The sequence below is a fragment of the Orussus abietinus genome, unplaced genomic scaffold, assembly GCF_000612105.2.
Source record: "Orussus abietinus isolate OABI.00-Male unplaced genomic scaffold, Oabi_2.0 scaffold671, whole genome shotgun sequence".
NCBI lineage: Eukaryota > Metazoa > Arthropoda > Insecta > Hymenoptera > Orussidae > Orussus > Orussus abietinus.
Genome location: NW_019394813.1, coordinates 8,060 through 31,380, shown reverse-complemented (window position 1 = coordinate 31,380; position 23,321 = coordinate 8,060). Strand labels below are relative to the sequence as shown.

Genomic DNA, 23,321 nt, shown 5'->3' with positions numbered 1-23,321 from the left:
ATACGTGGACAATTACAAGAATCCGTTTATCGGGTCTGACAATTAAATTTTATTTAATAAGTCATTGAAATTACAGTTCCTCGCGTATGTGAAGAAATCAGCTGGACGAGCTGCCGTTGAAGACAAGCTTAATTCGAGGGGATGTCGATGACGGCACAGCTCGTTCATTATAAAACTTGTCAACATTTAGTAGATTCAATTTGACGGGCCATCGATATTCTTCGGGTGCTATTTTCCTGAAATAGCTGATTATCTAATACATACAAGAACGCGGGGTCAAACGTCTCCTCTTGGGGCTTTCTGTTATCCTGGCACGCAAAACATCCCATCGTCGCAACGTCACGTTACGTAACGCATTACGTAAGCACGCGCACATGAAACACGTCATGTTTCCCCGTCTACGTCAGCAAGGTTGAATTTATGGTACAGCTGACGTCGGAAATACGTCAGGCTTTTCCCCGGCATTCCCGACGCGGCTATCATCCAAGGGTGGAAGTCAAAAGTCACTCTCCAAATTCTGAGCCTATGTGCGCCGACCAATATCCGTCATTAAATGTACACCCCGTTCTGTTTTTCCGGTATCATAATTTACTATAAATCTCTTCACGCCTTATTTAATAATCATTGTATAACGACCGACGATACACAGCGAAAAAATAAAAGTATGGCCCAAAGAAATAACAGATTGCGAAAACAAAATTCGTTTAAATCAACGTCAATTTTTCTTCTCGACGCAATAATTGTTTCTTGGAATTATACATGATTCGGACAATAATATATATTTATATCGGTCAACTAATCGACTTTCGTAACGTTTTATTTACATATCTAAGCTAAACACTCGAGGTTTAAAAATGATTAGAATATCATGAATTGATAAGGTCGGCGATTTAACATATTCTTCATAATTTTTCATATATTCTTAAATAGATAGATATTCGTCAATATTAACGTGTTAGATTAACGACGTGAAATTTGTATGGACATTTTTCTTATAGCACGTTATTACAGATATGCCTGTTCATTAATTCAGATTGATTTTCCAAATCTATTGGAACGTGACGATGTAAGCGTACGTAGGGGAGGTGATAACATAATGGACAACGGGCCGTTTGCACAATTACCCTGTAGTCGAGTTCAAAGGCTGGAGAATGCCTGGGCAAGTTGAATTAAACCGCAACGGCGTCTACGCTAATGCACGTAATTGCCTCAAACGCGAAGCATATTTCCGGATCAAGGACGCATGGTGTCGGGAAAGTTACACGAGAGTATATATCCGGTCCAGGACTCGTTCGAAGGGATGCGACCCTGTCCTCAGTGCCCTCCGAAGAGCAGGCGATACATTTGAACAAGGGAGACTTACAAAGCAACGAACGGCGTCCCTGATATCAGGGTGGTATGAACGGGGATAATAATTGCTGCAGAGTTCCGGTAGATAAAGATTTTTCAAGAGTGTGAAACGTAAGCCGCTTACTCTCTAACGATGAGACACATTATTGCAATTAAGGTGACGTGAAAGTGGAGTCAAAGAGGTTTATCGTTCATAAAACTTTTCTCCGAACTGTTTCTACCGAATCGTCTCAAACTTGACAATGTGAATATGGAGGCTATAAGGAAGGTCCTGAAACTCATAAAATTTCAATTTTAAGATAACTTCTTTATACCTATTTTCAACAATTCTAGTAAGAAATGAAATTTCCCGAGTTTCAGGACCTACCTCAGGGTCTCCTCATTCATGTGGTCAAATTTGAAACAAATAGGTACATCCAATTCGGGGAAATGTTTTATGAACGATTGAGCCCTAAGATGCCACTTTCACATCCCCTTAATTTTAAGGATTTTCCCATAGTCGCAATTAGGAAGGTCGATTGAGTTTTGCGCCAAATGCAGCTTGCTTAGATATACACACATGAGCGTCGCTAATAAAATATAGGATTATAATTCCCTCTTTTTTCAAGTTCAATGGCTGGACTAAACTTATATAAACGTATATATTAATAAATACACTTAGTATATCGATTGATTTCGTACCTGCTACCGAGTTCATTGAATTATTTAATATCTATATAAACAGAGGTATGCGGTCGATTTGTAAACACTCGTAAGTCGGTTTTACGTAATCGTCAAGTGATCTAAAATGATGTTTTCTTTCCTTTGGCGGAGATGCGTTTTCACTCATGTTGGGATTATGGTGTCATAAAGTATTCGCTGTAGGAGGTGCCAGGCCGGATCTCCTACCCGGCATTGGACTCCAACCGGAAACAGGAAGTAAATACATAGGGAAGCAGAGACGACACAGAGGTCTGCGATGCGGAAGTTCCGAATCGTTAGGATGGATTCCAGTCGGTGCCCTCCCACGCCATAAGGAAGCACGTATGGTGTTCGTGGACCAACACGTGGAAAGTCTTAAAGCACTGCCAGGATGTCAGGATCCTTAAGCAGGCCACCCCGCATACTCCGGTGTCTTTCTGGTGACCTGGTTCGTAAGGGTACGAAATGGTTCGGATCGTGCAAGCAAGTTCCAGCAACATTGTATTGTACCTTTTGTCCTTGTCGTGGAACAAACAAAAACGATGTAACGGGGGACTTCGTGGCTCGTAAAAGCGAAAAATTTACGTGTAAGTACAAATGTACGGTGATTTGCTACGGTTATTTCAGCTTGCAGTGGCTCGGAGATGCCAACCTTCCTCCAGGGTCCTTCCAAAAGGACCTCAATACGGAGACGCTGCTCGAGTATCAGGACCCGAGGAAAAACGTCCTTAAAGGTCCTTAGAACCGAACGTGACTTGCTGAAAAATCTGCCCGCCTGTGCCGTAGACTCACGATAAGTATGCATTTCGAGATAATGCATCTCGCCTTACGTCTGCTCGAAATTCGTCCAGGCGATGGGCTGTAACCAGGTTTCCAGAAGGGTGCGAAGTAAGTTCCTCAAGGCGATCGAAGCTCCTCGTTGAAATGACTGCAGGGTGGAACATGCGCCCTTAATAAAATCAATGGGGGTGAGATAGATGTGCGGGGTGGAACGTCCAGATTTCTTACCCCGATCGACTGTGTATGGCTTCAGCGCCCTCGTGTTTCCCAAATGAGAGAAATGGAACATTTCTATGCAGACAAAAGCCAGGATCTTCTTCAACCCCAACCGCAAAGAAAGAGTCCTTCCTGTTCATAGCGATATCTCGAATCTCACATGAATAATTATAAGACAACTTGAGAAGTATTAACCAAAGACCGCAACTCCACCTATTCAAGAAAGCAAGAATCTGACAATTGAGAGAGCGTAGATATGTCCGATAGTGGTATAGAATGCACCGAATAAATAAATATAAAGTTTCGGTAAATACGATTAGCGCGAATCAATATTACAATAGTGTACCATAGTTATATATACAAGTATAAAACTTGAAATAGAAATTCACAAATCATATATAATATTATTGTCGCTCTAAAAATTGTGCGCCGTATGTGTATGTGCATATTTGATGCGCAGGTAAGGATGCGCGTGGGCGGTCGCGTTTTACCCCCCACAAATATTCCTCGCACCAGGACACCAGGACGTCGAAGTTTCGGGAGCATTTTTCTCACCCCGCCGCGGCGGGCGAACTCGGACCCCGGAGCTTTCATAGGGAAAGCATTCTCTCGACCAGGACGGCATAGCGCCGACGCGCTTTTCTAGCCCGAGGCGGCGTCTTCAACTCGCTCGCCCGCCGGCAGGGGGCGCATCCGGCAACGCCGCAAGACACGTGACGTGCCCTCGAGCAGGCTTTCGCGCGTCAGGAGGAAGGACGTCCCGTCAACGTCGCGTCACTCGTCAAGGGAATGGCGCCAGAAGCATTCCCACCACCAGGAAGCCATAACTCTCGACGAACGTTCGCCGGGGCCGCCCTCGGTGGGTTTATATCCTTGCCCACCAGAGGAAGGACCGCTACTCCCGGCGCGCCAGGATAGCAGAAACTCGGGAACAATTTATCGCGCCTCTCCGAGAAGCGCGGTTCGACTCTCGCCGCGCGCCGCCATTTTGGAAAGCTTGACATGGCGACGCACCACCTCCCCTAATTTAAGCACGTTATAGAGTAATCCCGCGCTCTAAGAACCTGGAATAAAGCAGAAATGGGGGTAAATCAATTGAGGGAAGACGTTAGAAGTCGTAATATACCGAAACCGTTGATTTTCAGTCCCCTAGGAGCTGATGCCGGTATCAGGGGTGCTTCGTTCGGGGCGTACACCGTAACGCTCGATGGCGCGAAGCGAACGATCCCCCACCAAGCGTTTGTCCAGGAAAATGCAACGAGACCGCCGATTTTCATCGGATCGATCCACGGGATGGCGTGTTGCGTACAAACGCTACTGGGTGGCAGCTAATAGAAGACGTAACAGGATTATTTTCAATTTGAGCTTCAAAGCACGAACTTGTTTTCCTAGCAGGATAGCATGCTCGTGGTGGAGGCTGCCTCGTTTTGTTATTTGTCTTGCCTTAAGGACATTCCCGAACCATTCGTTCCGGGCCGAATGCCGGAGTGTCGTAAATGGAGAGATTTTTCAGTACAGGTAATCGGTACTTCCGGATTAACCGGCGATTTCGCGCGTCGCTCGAGCTAAATCGCCATTTTTAGTGAGCCTCGTAAAAATAATGGATGAGTACTTAGCGCTGGCTTGAAGACGATTCAAACGGTGAGAAGACAGGGGAACAGAACGAGGGTATCGGTGCCACGGCATCGATTCCACGACGCCTGCGTCGCGACGCTCTTTCCCGCCATTTCGCCTGGTATTTTTGACCCGCTGAAAAGTCTCCACGTTTTTCTCGGATTTTTCCACCCCTTCGGACAGTATCGGATATCTAAACATCTGGCATTTCTTGAAACACTCACCCTGCACTGTTAAGAAAAAAATATATTATAATTTTATAACATTTTTATTGGAAGTTTTATTCAGACATGGTATACTCATTTTATAACATATTTTTAAATAAAATGTATAACATATTACAAATTTAGTACATACGTGTAATAAATTTATAATATATATTATAAATTTGTGTTGATCAGTGCTTGATATTAAACGTTTTTTCTGCAGACAAACAAATTTGACATATGTTCCGGGCACGTTCGAGGACGATTTATAAAATTGCAAATTCACTTAGAGTTTTATAATAAATCTATACTAATTTACCATTAAGACATCAAATTTATAATTTTACAGCAACCTTATGTACTAAAAGTGTATGAATTTTATGAATTTTTTTAACAGGGTGGTCATTTTCGGACAACCATTACATTTTTATAACCCTTAAAGTATGGGATAATTTGTAATTATGGCCGAATTTTAGGGGTCGGATTAATAAACGCTATTGTAGAATCTTTCTTAAGAGTAAACGAATCGGAAATGGAAAGATCTGCAAGAGAAAAGTTGAAAAATTTGTGCGACAGCAGACGATGCAAGGATATTGATTTTTCTCCCACGTGCGAGCTACCTTATCCACGCGGTATTTATCCACCTAAAAGCGAGGAGAAATATTTGAAACCTGCCAAGAGATGGCGACCGCGTCTGTATTCTTTTAAAAACTGCCAAATCTTTCCCAAAGGTCACGTGAACGTTTTCACATCCGTTCCATTCATCTCCCCAACCCCTTTTATCAATTCTTTTCTAATTATAAATTCATCGAGCCGATTAAGAGTCGCAAGAAATTAAACTCAATGAATTGCTAACTATTAGAAAAATGAATCAATGGCGAATCGAAATTCGAAATTATTTTTAATTTCAGATGGAATGATTATATTCACCGTGGACATTAAAGTAGTGCTGTCCTCTGGAGCAAAAGTCATGAAAATCTGCCGAATCTTCGTGACCGAACGTGAGTTTCCTTTTCGAAGTTTTAAAAGCTTCCGTTGCAATTTACGTTGCAAGCTCGGGATTACTGTCGGCGGCTTTTGATCATGAAATATCATCTGACATAACCCGGCACGAAATCATCAGGGAGGCCGGATCATGACAATAACGTCGTCGGGGGTGTACATACGTACATCTTTTGCCCCTTAAACTCGGCAGCCTCTGGGCGTTTAAGTCCTCAAACCGTTCTAATTGAGGTTCCTCCTCGTTACCGCGAAAGAGTTACCGGAAACAATGGGAGGAACAATGGGAGGACAATTGCACGTAGCCAGAAAGCCACAAGAACAAAAGACGAGGTCCCGTCGCTGGCTTTGTTTCGCGTGGTCCCACGAAGTGGAGCAGCTCAGTAACGAGTAACCAAGTGTTCGAGGTATCGGGATAAGTACGAGTGTCGCGTACTTAGTTTGCTCGGTTGTGTCCTCCACGGTGGAGGCTAGGTGGAGCTCTCCAAACTCAAACGAAAACTCTCGATTTGTCTGGTAACAGCCGGAATCGTTTGCAGACGTCGGGGAACGATTGCACCCTCGAAAGGCTTTCCTGAATGTCTGCATAAAACCTTTCCGTCCAAAGAGAGAGAGAGAGAGAAAACATGGATCTCTTCAACTAAGGAGAACGGACGATTTGTACACGACTTTATTCGGTCTGGCAAAAACGCAAATTGTGTGCAAACGGAGTCATCGAGGGACATCGTCCCTGGTATTATCTAATCGTTTGAGTCCCAGGTATCATTGAAAAAACAGTGTCGAAAAATACCCAACACTGCAATCTTCTTACAGTGATATGAAAGGGTCATTATACATATAAAACGTAAGAATATTTATAAAACTTTTCTCCAAACTGGGTGCACTGAATAATTTACAACTTTAACACGTGATTATGGAGACCCTAAGGATGAACACCATTGTTTGTGAAATTTCATTTCTCACAAGAAAATGCGATTGCAGTTCTAGTTTAGGCTAAATAAAAAAAAAAAATTTTTTGAACAATGAAACTTCACGAGCATCGCGTTCTTTCTTCCTGCCTTCATAATCACGTGTTAACGTTTCAAATGATTTGGTACATCCAGTTAGGTGAGACGTTTTATTAATATTTTCATGTTTCGATATATAGAATGACCCTTTCATATCACCTTAATTGAGTGCGAAGGGAGCCAAGCGTCGCGATAACGCTCGCTATTTCAATAGCTCTAAGAGCACCGCCAGTTGTCCATACTGTTCAAATGTAACGAGTTTTTTTCGACATGAAATCTAAATAGCACAATCGCGCAGCTTGGAACTCAAACGGCTAAATATGGCGCAAGGTTAAATACATCTTATGTACCGCATAAAACGGCTGTGTTATTCTGTCCGAAAAGAGACTAACAACGTCCAGAAGCATTCCTACCGCGTACATACAGATTCCGGACGATTTATCCATTTTTTCGGTAACAAAAGTGAAAGATAAAGATCATAACTAAATTTCTCTGATTAAATCGCGTATTTTCTCGCGACATAACGAGCGGAGACAAAGGTAGGCGCGATTTTGGATTATGGAACTATAAAATGAGGGTCGCCGTCTCGGCGCCGAAACCTTTTTCATCGAGAGCAAACGGACCTGCCGAAGCGAATTCTCGCGATTTTCTAACTCGAATATCCGACGATTTCTTGATTAAACGGAAACTCAACCTCGGTCGCTCAAAGGCGCCCGTTAACCCACGTAACGAGTCCCGCGGACGTTAAGCGACCGGAAAGAAATAAGCCTACATTTCGAGGGCGTCTCAACTAGGACAAAAGTAATCCATGCAGTCGAGGGGCGCGAGAAGAAGATGCCCCACCCGAGGCGACTCCGGGAGGAAGAATCCTCGGCTAATCCAACGCGTGAAATCGCACAGACCGGATTCCTTCCGAGCGAGCGAACGGGAACAAGGGGCAGGAAGGATTCTCGAGGTTTCGCGCAACTGCGAAGTAAAGCCTTCCTTAAAAAAGCTCGCTTCGTTGCGGAGCCTCTCGGCTCTCATTTTGCTCGAGTGCCCCCGCGAATGGGGAACATTTCAATTAATTACTGCGTAATTAAAATATGAAAAAGTAGTCATTATTCTGCGTTTCCACGTCGGTTACGGGGCATCGTCCCCGCCCCCGCGCCCCGGCCGATTTTCCGCGTTTCCCGCCCCTCTTCCCCTCTCTCTCCCGCGCGCGCTCGACCCGCTCTGCCTCTCTCGCTCACCCTCGCGCGAACCCCCTACCTCACTCCCGCGCCGAACGCGGACTCCGGCGCGGCGTTGCTGGACCGTCGGTAACATCGCGCATGCGCGGCCGCGAATTACGCGCCCGCCGCGGAATTAATTAAGCACGTGTCAGAAGATCTCGAGCGGCCTCTGCGGCTTTCGTCGGCGACCTATAACGGAAGCGCACGTTGTGGAGGAAAATAAACAGCTTCGTGCAGCTATGAAGAAGGGGGGATGCAGAGTATCGCCGGGAAGCTCAAGGCCGAGTTTCATCCCGCGAAGGAGCGAATAAAAAGTTCCATTGGCTACTGAGAAATAGTTAAGAACTTCCGTCGTATGTTTCATAATTTATATCATAAAGGTTCGGTATTGTGGAAGTTTCTTGCGACTACGTGTGGCGGAGTTGGTTTATTTCATTGAAGCAACGAAATTTCTGTCGCAAGCACGCTATTTGTCGCCGAAGTGGCAATTAAATATCGATCTGTGGTATGAGAGGAAGTGACGGATGGCGGCCATTTTTATTTGCTAGCGTTTATCGAGCATCCGAGGATTTTCAATTTTAAATACACAATTCGTCATGATTTTCTTCCTTTTCCGCGCTAGAAACGGAATAAAATTAAATCATGCTACCACGTTCCGTTTTCTACTCTGCAAGAAAAATAATGTCAAACGTCCCTACGAGCTGTGAAACAGTCGCCAGTCCGTAAGGGACATGGTGTACAACCACCGAAGGCAAGAATAACGTTACAAATCTTAACTTTGAAAATCATGGAATTATTCCCTCTTCCTATATCTGTACATAATTATCCCATTAAAAACTGACGCCTATCTCCCACCTCACAGTGGCAAAGTCCGCCATGTTTTTCTCAATACGGAGAAACTCTCGGCTCTAAAACAATGCTTGGAAGTAATCTCTACCTTCCGCGCAGCGTTTACCCCGCATATCCGATTAGAACTAACGCTACGCTGAAAACCGAGCCTAGCCCCTCGGAGTCGAGAACCCGGCGGCAATAAACAAAGTTCCGGTGGGCATATTAGCTCTCCCATGCGGTGGCGCGCTGTGCCTCTCGAGTCTGCGGCAACTTGCAGCAACTCGCAGCAACCTGCAGCAGCTTGCAGCAGGCTGCAACCGCGCCAGCGTCGGGACTCATCCCCTGCCGCCGAGCGCTAACTTTTCAATCTCGGTCGAATGATCCTCGCGATCCCCCTCGGTTACCTGGGCAACGATCCGGCCGCTGATTGGCTGGTTCGCCGCTCCCCCCGCCTCGGCTACAACCCGCGCCCCTCCGACCCCTCGCCCTGACTCCGCGCGGCCCGGCCCGCCTCCGCACTTAGACCCCGTGGTTAACTTCAATGAGCGGATAACAAGCCACCCCTCGACTGCGCCCTGTAATATTCACTCGCATAAATGGACTCGCGGCTTTGTCAAATCAACTGTCGCTTGTCGTAAACAAGACACCGAACTCGATGGCGATACCTCGTCGCACCGCCCTATTCGATCTCCTCCTTTCGCGGGGATCTGACGCCGACTCGCTATATCGGTACCTGTCGGGGAAATATATCGATACTTTGATAACACTGAACGAGAAAATATTCTACGTGTCGAGTTTCAGGTGGGTCGGTTTAATCGAGATTGGCTCTCGTGGCTGGAAAAATTACGCGATTCCTTTTCGGTGAGTGGATTCTCTTTTCGGCTTGTTCTCCCTCATTTGTAGGGACGAGAGACGAGCGGGTTAGTGGAGATGACAATGGGGAGAAAACACCGGTTTTTAAACTGAAACATTTTCTGAAATCAACCAAATGCTAGTAAACAACTTTTCTCAACGAACGAATTTTCATTTAAATGAATATATTGTAACTTTCAACGAATATAGTGCAAATGATGATGACATTAAAGTACATACTTTTACAGAACAACGCGAAGGCAAATGTATTTGGCTCGAAACTCTAGCTAGGCTTTTGACTCACCGCTTCACATTGACAGTGGTAAATATTATTATATACAATTTGCAATTAATTTCTTTAATCTATGCTCTTGTATTTTACTTATCTCGTCACCATAAAATACTTCGTGCAGTCCGCGTAATTGCTGGCGAAACGGTAAATAGTACTGAATACAATACCATGATTTGTTACGTGTTCTTAGGTGGGATGTCCTCGAGACCACACAAGCGAGATCATCGATACCGTTTGGCAAATCGATACTTCCCATCACGTCGATACAACCCCAGTGCTCAGCGGTACAAACGGAGGCATTATCTCCCGAGGTACGGTGTGGATAAAAAGTTCCGATAAAAGTTCGCGAGCACTAAACGAAAGCAATCATAACGGTTCGATTACTCTGGAGGAGTATCGGCATTTTTCTCGGGGTCGTTCATTAATTCCTGAAATAACGTCGATAAAGCGTTGTGGCGCTTTTGTTTCTTTTTTCTTTCTTTTTTTTTATTCCTATCTCCGGGGAACAATCGACTTTAATTTGAACGACGAATCGAGGTTTTCAAAGTGCTTAAGTACACCCTTTAGAGAGTAGATAATTAATGGTAATAAGGTACTGCCAATTGGCGTTGTTACTCGTATTGTTAAAGGCTTGTTTCCATGTTTGTAAACGGTGGTATCTATTTTTACACAGCGGGCAACCCACAAAACGGATCTTCCTCGCCATGTTTAACTGTGCCAGAAGCATTATCTTGACGACGAGGGGCGAGCATACGTCTTTTACTGGCCTCGAGCATTACGCAAACATAAACGAGCCAATCAGGCAGCTTTGTGGGGCCAATCATCCCTTGATTACCCGGAACTTTCAGTGAAAACTGAAATGATGCGAACGACAGGGGTAATCGACATGTCGTGTGCGATCCATACACACGTATACACACCTTGAACCCTATATTTCATCGATTGAAATACATACAACAAAATCTACTGACTGAAAGAGAAACGGAACAATGTTAACTGAGTAAATCCATTTTGTATTATGATCTATTCTAATAATATAGAACACACTGATAAAAATCGATGGAAATGTACATACATTTTGACACACCTCATAATTACATTTTCACGCAAAAAAAAAACGTAAAATGGAAAAAAAATTATACATTCGAAAATATATAAATCCACATAATATTGTATATTTACCGTATCTGTGCATTTTTACTTGAATTAAATGTAATGTTACATTATACTATTCGTTAACTTAGATACTGAAAATGATATTACAGAGACAATGTAATTTTACTGCAATTTATTGTGGTATCGAAGTTAACCAATGATTGTGTACATTTACATGGGCATTTCTGTCAAGGTAATTGTCATTTCCTGTCCACTGTAATCGGCCTGTAATTCGATGAATCCTTCCTACAGTTAGTCGCAATGTTTCACAAATGGACGTCTTGATAAAGTATAAACGTGTATTTTATATTCATATAAATTAAATAAATATTATAAAACGGTATTTATTAAATAATGTCGTTAACCCCATTTTTGCAGATACCGGCACGATGGACAACGATTGCGGGGAATTCTCGATATCGAATGCCTCGATGTGTCATTGACGTCGAGTCTGAAACAACAAATTAGAGACGCATCGATGTGTTTGCTGCAGAATGATCGCGCGATGGTAACGCGCACTTTTATATTCATATAAATTAAATAAATATTATAAAACGGTATTTATTAAATAATGTCGTTAACCCCATTTTTGTAGATACCGGCACGATGGACAACGATTGCGGAGAATTCTCGATATCGAATGCCTCGATGTGTCATTGACGTCGAGTCTGAAACAACAAATTAGAGACGGATCGATGTGTTTGCTGCGGAACGATCGCGCGATGGAAACACGCACTAGAAAAAAACCTACGGCCGTAAGGGGACGAGGGCGGGGTGCCTTCTGTATGTTCTGAAGAGTCGCAGTCATGGAAGGCGGACTTTCAATCGTAATTGGAGCCGCGGGAGTCTGACCAACGTCCGTGTTCAAGCACTCTTTTCCCATAACCATCATTCTTCGAGAGTGTCTCCTCCGCCTGCCAATGGAAGAAATATAACAGCGTGCTACGCTTTCGCATACGGATCGAGGGGGAATTTTTACCATATTCGCCTTTACGGTAAACGTCGAAACACATGAAATAATGTGCTTCCTTGGTACTGATAAAATTTGAAATAGTTAATGCTTGGAAGTTATTCAAGTATTACATCGTTTAAGATTACTGAAAATTATGAATACGAGACTTGTCGTGCTATTAGTAATGTCCGATGTCTAGTACCACACAAAGATTTAATTCCAAGCACCGAAGTGATCGTTAAGTAACCCAAAAATCTCACGAAGGGACGCCGTCCTTTGTTAAGGCGATGAGAAAGTGGCGTGAAGAGGTCTCGTTTATGAAACTTTTCTCCGAACCGAGGGTGCGGAATCGTTTCAAACTTGACAATGTAAAAATGGAAGCTATAAAGAAGGTCCTGACCCCCACAAAATTTCAATTTTTAAAAAAGTGATTTATAGATGTTTTCAAAATTTGTTTATACAAAATGAAATTTCATGAGTGTCGGGACTTATCTTAGGGCCTACCCATTGAAAAGTTTGAAACGATTCGGTACACCTAGTTCGAAGAAAAGTTTCATGAACGATTGCCCTTTCGGGTGGCACTTTCGCATCCCCTTAAAGGTGCATGTACCTTTTTCTTCCATGCGAAGGAGTAAATCTTTCATCTCCACTTTCTAGAGAAACATCCCTCGTGTTACAATCATACTCAAAATCCACCTTGAGCGAAACGACGAGCCCACGTCGACGGACGATTGACTTCTTTGAGCGAGGACCGTCTCGAAGCTTCCTGTTAACTTTGAACAACTAGCATCCGAGAAGATCTGCACTTGCGTCGTCTCGGAAGAGTTGCGTCAAGTTTTTTTTTTTTTTCTATTTCCAACAATTTCGCCTTTCAGACGCTCCGTCTCGGTGCTTTTCAGACGTTTCTCCCTGGATGTCGGAGTATTCAATGGCACAAAGTGAAACATCGCCCCGTAACTGAGTTTGACGGGAAAAGCGTGTGTGTTAGGGCCTTGCTTATGCCATTCAGAAGGCCGGCCTCTCTGTGTTGGATATCCACCGGCAGTTATATTCACACGCACGGGCGCACGTCAATGGATTTTGCGTTTCCACCGATTGTTAACGGTTTCGAAGCTCCCGCGGCCTCGCGGTTTGATCCGTCCCTCACTGTTCTAAATCGCTCTACCGTGGAGCACTTCTGTCTTTTATCTGTATTTACCAATTCGTCGCAGCGATCGAGGGCATTGATCGCGATTGTGTACGTCCTGGAGTGTCGGCTCTCGCCGAGTAGGCTTCAAGAGACTCGACATCCCAGTTAGCGCTCTGTGCAAATCTTTGACACACCTTGTGCCCGGAAGTGACACAAACCGAGTCTGTGCGATCATTCTCGGGATCTCGAACTGCGACGAAAAGACAGTTACCCCTTTTCTGGAAAAGTCGCGTTTAAAGAATTCCAGCGTAGCTCGTTAACCATGTAAAATTTAGTTTGTAAAATAGACGATAAAAGAAATGTTTTTTATAATAATAAAATGTAAATAATTTTATAACAATCATAATAATATTGTGTGAATACTAATGCCTAATACATGATTTTTTGCCTTTTTTACCTGTCCAAACTCAAATTTGTTTAACAAAAGTATATGAAAAGATTAATTTTTCTACAATTTTATGATTGACACATCAAGTTGAAGGTGTCCAATACTAGGATGAATTCGTTCGGAATTTTTTGAGGGTATTAACAGGGTGAATAAACGACCGGACGTGAAAGACCCAGGTTTTCAGACGGGAGGTGCCGAAAAAATGTTTACAGACGAAAGGTTAATAATCGCTGAGATTCGGTTATACTCGGAAAATTCGAAGAAAAAACTGTCATGGAACGAAAGAAATATTTCTTCGAATAGGGTCAGAGAAACATTTTGTCAATTCGAAGAATTATTTCACTCGAATAAATATTTCTAGAAGAAATATAATCGGAACAAAATAAGAAGTTTTACAGTTAATGTTTAAATGACGGTTGTGTTCGCTAAATAGTAACGTAAAATTAACGCAGGGTCGACGTTCAATTTGTCGTGAAAAAGGCGAATATTAGACAAAACACGTTACAATACTTCTAAACGTGTATTTCACTACTTAGTAATTATTGGGATATATTTCCTGTATTCGCAGATTATAGCTATATGTACAATGCGTTAACTTGCAGTTTTCGAAGCAACATTTATAAATGAGTGCTGTAGATATCTGACTTTGCGACGCAAACGTTACCTGATTGAACGTATCCGGGAATTGTTGTTATCTGTCACACATATGTTGAAAAACAGCGCGGGTCCAAGTATGCAATTATTTTCGGCACGCCCTACAATTTACCCTATAGTGGCATCAAGCAGAACATAATGGGGACAAGTGCGGAGGGTAGTCCTTCCGTTAGATTACCCTATAATCGTCACCCCACAGATCACTATCGCCAATTTGGGGTCTTTTTTATCCCCTAATCTGAAGATTCCATGAGTACATACACCACTACTTTTTTCCGCTACACCCTAAATCATAAAAGACGACTGTCCATCAACATGTGAACAGTTTGAAAATGTAGACCTCATTTATCTTCAGAATTTTAATTTAAAAAGTTTTCCCAAATTTCCAATAAATTGTCCATTCCAAAAGAAGAAAAAAAGAAGTTACTAAAATTAACCGATATGAAAATTTGAAATTCAAGGGATTATTCTTGGTCATCTGATTGTCGTTATAATGTATCGGGGCAAATTATCTGATATTATTACCCCAATATTGGTCGCAATTGGTATTATCGATGGGGATTATTTATAGAATGCCTCGTTCTCGAATTGTCAACCTACTTTCCGGTTTTGTCGATCGATTCGCAATTTCGGCAGCAGAAATACAAGGGAGAAATCAAAGCTATTCGACGTTTAGATATATCGCAAGACACATCCCATTGGGAGCAAAATCACCATCAATTTGGACGAGGGTGAGTGGGAATCGAGTGAAAGCAACCCCACTCATCGTGCGAATTACTTCTCAATCATAAAGGGTGTCTTTGACGACCCCCGTTTGCTGCAAATACAAATACCCTCGTTTGCTGTAAATCCTTCATTCACCGGCGTTACTGTTTAACTCATTACCTCCTCACGATTTATCAGCGACTCGTCAATGCTAATTTAAATATTAAACATTAAAGATAACATTCCACTCCCATAAAACGGAACTTTTGTAGCGCCAATATAAAGTATTATAAAATCCCCCTGATCGCGCATTGAGAATCATAAATTAATAATTAAAATTCTTAGGACTAGCATTATTACATAAGAAATGAATTCTCTCAATCCCTTTGCCAGTTCGTCGCATCGAGTTGATTTTTACATAAATATATTTCTTCTTGAGTTTTAATACATAACAAATATTTCTTTCGTACATGGGTATTATTTATGTGAGGTTATACGTAATTTCGTCGAAGTCGGCAAAAAATGTGGAACGCTTCACGATTTTGCGTGTCATCCTTGCGCAGGGGCCATGCTAATCTTCTCTGTATCGTTCCAATTTTAGTATATGTACTGCCGAAGCAAGTACATTTGTTCCATCCCGGATTCTTATATATAAACCACGGCTCTGGCCGCGTACCGCTTGCGAGAAAGTGTTCCGCGCGCCATCTGTCGACACCTTCGGTAACTACTCGCGCTCCTGACCAACAAGGTGAAACCGTTGACGCATCGTTATTGCCGCGTCATCGAACACCCAAACGATTAGTCGGCAAAATAGGGGATGATTTAAAATCGTCCAAATGTCTCCTACCACCGCGCAGCTTAGAACTTTCGCTCATCCACTTTGCTCAGTTGTCGGTTTCACTTTATTCAAAAGATGGCCCGGCCGCTTTGCCGCTCCTTGAATTAATCCCCTGCATACGTTAATCCTAATGAATTCAGGAACGCGCGCCTGCCTCGCCGCGGCGCGCGAGGCCCGCGATTCGTGCCTCGGTTCCATTAAAATGGCGCCGGGTATGCGCAGCTCGCTGGATTTTATGCAGTCACACGCGTTAGCTCTGCCGAAAATCCCACCAACGAGCCCCTTCGCTTTTCTCCGTCGTGTCCGTTTTAATTGAGCGCTCAAGGCGTCGCGGCGTCAAATCAAGGCGTTCGCTCTCGAACCGAAATTCACTCGAGCGTCCCTCATAGGATGGTCGGTAATGGCAAGCTCTGCTCTTCCGATTGCTAACCTAACCTACGATCGTTATCAAATTGGACATGATGTGGAAGTCGTCTCTCTACCCTACTAAACAAATATTGCGATATTATGACTTTGTTTCAATGTATAGACATGGTATACTCATTCAAGTATAGTTTATATTATATTTAGATATTTTTCAGACGTGCTGGAAGTATGTTATTAATTTATTACATAATCCTTCCAGATTTCACAAAATCGAAACGTGACGTTATAAAATTATTAATCTTATTAGAGCTTTATTCAACTCGGATAGTATCTATATACTAGTTTGTTGTAAAGATACGATATGTAAGGAGCATCTCACTATTTGTAACCGAGTTTCTCTGAAAATACCATAAAACTACTCCAAAACTGAGTAATGTAATTTTACATAATTAAAAATCGGCGAATACAATTCGACACGTACAGGACATATAACTTTATGAGAACGGTACGAATTATAATAATGAAGATTTGTAACGAATTTCTCTGTGAATACGATGAAAGTACTCCAAAGCTGCGTAACGCAAATTCGCATAAATAAGAGTCGCCGGATATTATTCGACTCGTACAGTACATATTACTTTATTATAACGATACGAATTATAACATTGAAGGTTTGTAACGAATTTTTTTTATAAATACGATGGAAGTACTCCAAAGCTGCGTAATGCAAATTCGCATAAATAAGAGTCGCCGGTTATTATTCGATTCGTACAGTACATATTATTTCATTATAACGGTACGAATTATAACAATGAAAGTTTCTAACAAATTTCTCTGTAAGTACGATAAAAGTACTCCAAAGCTGCGTAATGCAAATTCGCATAAATAAAAATCGCCGGATATTATTCGACTTGTCGTTTCTTGTCGAGCGGCCGAATCGTCGGGATCGCGATTCATCCGTATCCAGGACAGATCCATTCGGGGTTTTCTTTAGCCGCGAGTACTCGGGATGTTTTTATACCTTGCTAGGCTGGGTTTACCGCAGGGTGCACCTACAGCAGCGGTGCATACAAAAGATAAGTAGTGTGCGGTGAATAGACTAACAGGGTGCTGTGGCTGGGGGTGGGAGAGTGGGGAGCCAGCATGCATCATGCATATTTACGCTCACAAACTACCCCTAGGCACAGACTACTGGATTGCAAACTGCACCGCTCTCTCGGCCGTATTTATGCGAATACGTGCGCCCAACCTGCACTCGTCTTCCGGCGGGGATGCACTCGCGAAATCGCTCGAAAGGACTTTCGACGTTTTCAAGGGAAACGGAAAATCATTTGCAACGAATCGGGAACGGATGCGAAGGGCGGCATAAAATTGCCCCCTATTTACAGGCGATACGAGTGATCGATAGTCGCAACGAAACGTGCCCGACTAATTATTCTTTCCGGTCAGTGCATAATTAATCAACGTTTCATTATTATCACTTATTATTACGGCATTAATGGTAACGTCCCAATAAGTCATTTCTTCGGTATCAACGTTTTGCTTTTGAATATTAATTAATTCAATACTTTTATCGAGCAATCTGTACGTTTTAGGTTCAGCTGTAATGAAATGCCGTTTATTAAGGAATAAATAACGTTAAAATATTTATAACACTTTTCTCCAACCTGGGTGCACAGAATCATTTGGGGGGTAACAGAAAAACATGTTACGGGAAAAAAGACGAACCGTGTGATCGTTAGTCGCAGCAAAACATGCCCGACTAATTCCGGTCAACGCATAATTAATCAATATTTCATCGTTATCATTTTTCCCAACATTACCTGTAGCGTCCCAATAAGTCGTTTATCAAATATATTTATCAGTCTGTACTTTTTAGATCGATCCGTTATCAAATGAAATTTATTAAGGTGGTAATGGAAAAACATGTTACAGGGAAAAATATAAGCCTGCGGAGAAGAGCAACTCGAGCCGCGCCCCCTTCTGGTGCCGTTCGCTCCCGAATAGCCAATTTTCACCAGCAATTTATTCCTTTTCGCGAGTAGATTCGTTTCCCATGTAATTGGGAAACGATGACTCCCCCATGGCTCGCGCTCAAGCGCGCTCCCGAGTGTCCACACCCCCGTACTTTCCTCTTAAACCCTCGATTTTTTTCAAGATCCCTAGGAAACTTTCCGCCGAAATTCAGATGAACCTTGGCAAAGGTACGGATATTCTTTTCGACCGCGACTTACGAGTGACCTCGCCTAAAAACTGTATTCATAACAGGCGCGTGAACGTAACCTGAATCTGTCGTGACAAAACCTGTACCGTAATCATTAACAACCACAAAAGATACGAAGAAATCCAAATTCCCTCGGCTGGTCAATTTTCACCGGCAATTTATTCCCTTCCGGTGTAGGGTTCGTTTTCCTTGTAATCGGGAGACGATGACATTCCGGTGGCTCGAGCCCGAGCGCAGCCGAGCGGAGTCGAAGACGGCCGACTGCGCCCGAGCGCCGCAGCCTCCATCCTCGGCGTTGGGGCGCTTAGCGCGCGGGGTGAGTCGTCATTCCTTCCGTGGGCGGCGGGCGGGGAAGCCGGGGTCGACCAACCCCCGCGAATCCCGCGGGTGCTTCCGGGGAAGGGTCGGCCCCGACCAATGGACTGCCTCGTGGGGCAGAGGCTCGTCCTCTCCCAGGCGCTTAGCTCCTCCAATGGGGAGGCTACCCCCGAGAGCCGCGGCGCCTCCACCCTCAAAATGGCTGCGAAATCGCGCGGGCATTAGAGGCGCCGTTCAAAATAAACGGGCGGATTAATTCGAGGAGAGGGCGGAATGCCCTCGTGGAGGAGTCGCGTCCGCGGTCGGGGCACCCGGAGGCCGCAGAACGACGCCGGGCGTCCCGACGACATGACACCCCAGGGGACAAGCATCGCCGTTTGTGGATCTGCTTTCGCGCGTTCAATCGTCCGCCATGGAATTCGCCCTCAGCGCTTAATGGTGCACTGAAGAGAGCGTTCCTACAGATTTTCGAGGTGACGCGCATCGGTTCGTTGTTTGTTGTTGGCGGCGCCTGCTGTTCGCGACATGATGCAGGAGCACAAGTCGTTCCTTATCAGGGACCTGTTGGGAGACGTCCTGGCCAATCGCATGCAAGGTACGTGATCCCATAACTCCTGGATAACCTCCTAGTGCGACTTTACACGTTTTGACATAATGTATGACTACCTTGTTAAAAAAGTATCGCGATTTTATGTCTCTTTTTTCTTTGGAAGATCCATGTGGATGTGGTGTGTTCATTTTATAACATATTTTCAAATAAAATATTGTTTTCCTTTATTTTTAAGCCAATTTCGGGGTCATCGAGGTTGAGAAATTCGACTTCGACGTTACCTTTGCAGCTTAGATATTTTCAATTAAATATAGTTAAGCAGATAATTGTAACAAACTGGAGTTTAATTGAATTAACAGTATATTTGATGCTTGTCGCCAAATCTCGGCCAGTTACCGGTGAACTCGTACTTGCATCGACTTCAAAGAATATTTATTTGCCGTTAATAATTTGTTCTCTATCAAGTGCTAAACTGTTTTAGTTTAATACAACATTCTACTCATAAAGTGATATAACTTTCACTAATATTTTCAATACTTGAGGCCAATTCCCCTTGATACCTCCTTGTCGTAATTTCAGTTGCGATATCAATGATTCTTACATAATTAATTTTTCTGAGCTCAAGAAATTTCGTTAACAAGAAGTATTTAAAATACCGTAAGTAATTAATTTCGCCTAGAATGTAAATAATTTCTCTCAGGGTACCCACCATAGATCTATACAAAATAAATGAAAAAGTGGGAATCGCTCCACGGGTGAAACTCAAGACGTAAAGAAATTAAAGGGTATCGGCCATCTTATCCTGAAAAAAATGTACTTATCTCAATCAAGAACCAAAAAAATTAATTTTTTTTTGTCGAAAAATGAAATTTTACGGACAACACGTACTTCCTTAGAGCATCCATAATCACGTGTTAAAGTTTCAGATAATTTGGTGCACCCAGTTTGGAGAAAAGTTTTATAAATCTTTTTACATTTTGGTATGTACACATATACCACACTTTCATATCACCTTAAGGGGACGTGAAAGTGACATTTGTGGGGACAATCGTTCATGAAACCTTCTCCCGAACTAGATGTACCGAATCGTTTCAAACTTTACAAAGTAATACGTGAATATGAAGGCCAAACTGAGGGAAAAAAAAAAGTGTTATCGAACCAAAGAAATATTTCTTTGCACAATACCGAAGAATAATTAATTCTTTGAATTAACGAAAAATATCAAATCTCACTTTATACTCCACCGTCTCTTCGTAGACTCATGGTATCCACGAAAATAGTGCAACGTAAAGCCGGTCTTCGGTCGAGTCACGAGAACCAATACATTGGCGCGGTTAACGAGGAAGAAATTGATCCTAGGAGATCGATGAGAGAAGCTGGGGCCTCGGTTAAGTGATCTTCACCGGTCAATGAATATCGATGACTCGAGCCGGCATTATTCGGCGGGGAGGGGTCGCGTGGCCGCGGCAGGATCCTCGTTATGGGGTACCCCATGCAGAGTCGATCTATTATTTCTATTAGCGTACGGGGGTGCCGGGACACCCCAGGGCTGCTCCCATTACGGGGAATCCTGCAGATGGTTCGAGGTGCGGACAAATTCGTTAGGGCTCGTTAGGCCTCCGATTTACCGAAGGATCCGCGTCCTGCTGCGACAGGAGCGCATATTAGCCGGCATCGGGTCCGATCGTCGTTGTCGGGATCGTTTAGCGCCCTGGACTTCGAAATCAGAGATTGTCCTCGTAATGGACTTTACGCCAGGGTAGGATTGGATTATCCGCCGGTACACATGGCCACGGGAAATCGAGGGCGGAACGAGCGGAAAAGTTGACGCCGAGGGGCTGTTCGCGCGGAAATCGGCGAAAACGATTTCCTTCTTTGAGAATCGATTCTCCTTGATTTCACGTGATAAGTAACGATGCGATTTGGGAATAGGAACGTTTGCTCTTAAAATTGTGACGGTGTTTTAGTGGTGATTTACAAAGATTTCCAGCTGATGTCCATATGATTTCGAGCGTTAAGGGGGTGTGAAAGCGGCATACGAGGGGTTGATCGTTCATGCTACTATTCTCCGAACTAGGTGTACCAAATCGTTTCAAACTCCACAACGTGAATATAGAGGCTATAAGGAAGGTCCTGACTCTCCTAAAATTTCATTTTTTATAACAAATTTTAAAAATACCCATAAACAAATGTTTAAAAATTTGAAATTTCGTGCGTTTCAGGACCTTCTTTATAGCTTCTATATTCATATTGTCAAATTTGAAACGATTCGGTACCCTCAGTTCGGAGAAATGTTTCATAAACGGGACCTTTTCACGCCACTTTCGCATCACCTTAAAATCGATGATTTCTTGAGTGAATACTTTATCGGTTAGAAGACTACAATATTCGTTTTAACGGTCTGGACCCACCGAATATCTCGAGTTTTCATCTCGAGCTCGTTCAGCCGGAAGTGGAGGATTTATGAAGGCAAATTGGATGATTTTCCAGACGATTCCGAGGACGACTCGGCGATGCACTCGGATTCCGAGGACACGATCGACCCTGGGAGCAGTCCGTGCACCAGGTTAGGCAGTCCACCCCCGACTCTCTCCCCACCTCCTGGAACGGCCACCTCTGAGAAATCCTGCAACACTTCCACCGGGACTCCTGGATGTCGGAAGCCTCGAAGGAGACGTACGGCATTCACGCATGCACAGCTCGCCTACCTCGAGAGGAAATTTCGTTGTCAGAAATATTTGAGCGTCGCGGACCGCAGCGACGTGGCCGACGCTCTTTCCTTGTCGGAGACTCAAGTCAAAACTTGGTACCAGAACCGAAGGTTGGTCTTCCCGACAGCTGGGAATCCCTAAAAATTAAGGTGTACTAAGGACGCCATTGCCAATAGAGTTTCCCTCTTATCGCAATAACAATTCCATAAGTAGCCGAAATAATTTGCAACGGCATCAACCATACATGTAACCACAGGAGAGCTTCCTTCAAAAAAGTTACCTGTTAAATTAACAGGGTAAATCCACGACAACATCCAAGAGAATGTTATTGATCCTACTCGATCGAATGTGCGATATTTATCTAGTAAACAATATTGCAACCATAAACTTCACTTTGCCCCGGTGAAGCGACATTAAATACCATTTTTTCTGCTCAGGGCTCCGTAAAAAGTTTCTTGAAAAATTCATGCAGGTTCATTTTGTATCTGTTTACGTTTATCGAAACAAGTGAGATTTTTTTTGTTTGTTAAGAGTATGAATGATTTTTCTACGTGTACTTAGGACCGATGCGGTTTTCGCCAACTTGTTCGCAGGACGAAGTGGAAACGGCAGAACCAGCTCAGACTGGAGCAGCTCCGTCATCAAGCGACGGTGGAGAAGGAGCTTCTCGTGCGAGGAGTCGGTCTTCATCACGGGAGTATAGACGCCTACTGTCCACCCTACTCGCAGACACCGACGTCGTCGCATCCACCTCCACCAACGCCGCCAGCGGCTCCGTCTTCGGCCTCCACAGCGGCGTTCCTCTCCACGGCCGCGGCCCTCTTCCGGAACGTCACCTACGTCCACGGCTGCCCTCTTTAACCCAACCTGAACGCGGGATTCGACGGCTGCATTCCGGACACCTGCAGGTGCACCACTTGCTGCTCGTCGAGGATGATCCAGTCTCAGTTTCGCTGACGTGGATCGCTCGAGGGAGGCGACTCGAGACCCTCGTATAGATATGAATTTTTACAGTCGCTCTTGTGATGCTCCTTTCTTAACGAAAGATCTTTTATTTGGAGATGCATGATCTTTTATTTTGGATGATCTCGCGAATCTGGGACTGGGTTATGGATATGTGGAGGAATGAATGGAGAATATCGCTAGGCGGGTGAGTTAAGATGTAAGATGGCGGCCATCTTGGATCGATAGCGTCCGCATCTGGTATAAAGGGATATTAAAATAGGTTG

The 23,321-nt window shown here is 43.7% G+C and overlaps 1 protein-coding gene and 1 non-coding gene across 2 annotated transcripts; one reads left to right on the top strand and one right to left on the bottom strand.

Annotated features, from left to right (window-relative positions):
- Positions 1 to 15,603: 15,603 nt before the first annotated feature.
- On the bottom strand, positions 15,604 to 15,710 carry LOC111674113. Its single transcript, XR_002762279.1, has one exon. It is a non-coding gene; the product is annotated as a U6 spliceosomal RNA (small nuclear RNA).
- Positions 15,711 to 19,356: 3,646 nt separating this feature from the next.
- On the top strand, positions 19,357 to 22,953 carry LOC105703345 (homeobox protein ceh-31). Its single transcript, XM_012431679.2, has 3 exons — positions 19,357 to 19,426; positions 21,872 to 22,202; positions 22,686 to 22,953. The coding sequence occupies exons 1-3, from the start codon at positions 19,357 to 19,359 to the stop codon at positions 22,951 to 22,953; spliced, it is 669 nt and encodes a 222-aa protein (XP_012287102.2).
- Positions 22,954 to 23,321: the final 368 nt, after the last annotated feature.

Coding starts and splice junctions, on each gene's coding strand:
- LOC105703345 (XM_012431679.2), top strand. CDS start 19,357: ATGATGCAGGAGCACAAGTCGTTCCTTATCAGGGACCTGTTGGGAGAC. Junction 19,427..21,871: donor CCTGGCCAATCGCATGCAAG/GTACGTGATCCC, acceptor ATGATTTTCCAG/ACGATTCCGAGGACGACTCG. Junction 22,203..22,685: donor ACTTGGTACCAGAACCGAAG/GTTGGTCTTCCC, acceptor ACTTGTTCGCAG/GACGAAGTGGAAACGGCAGA.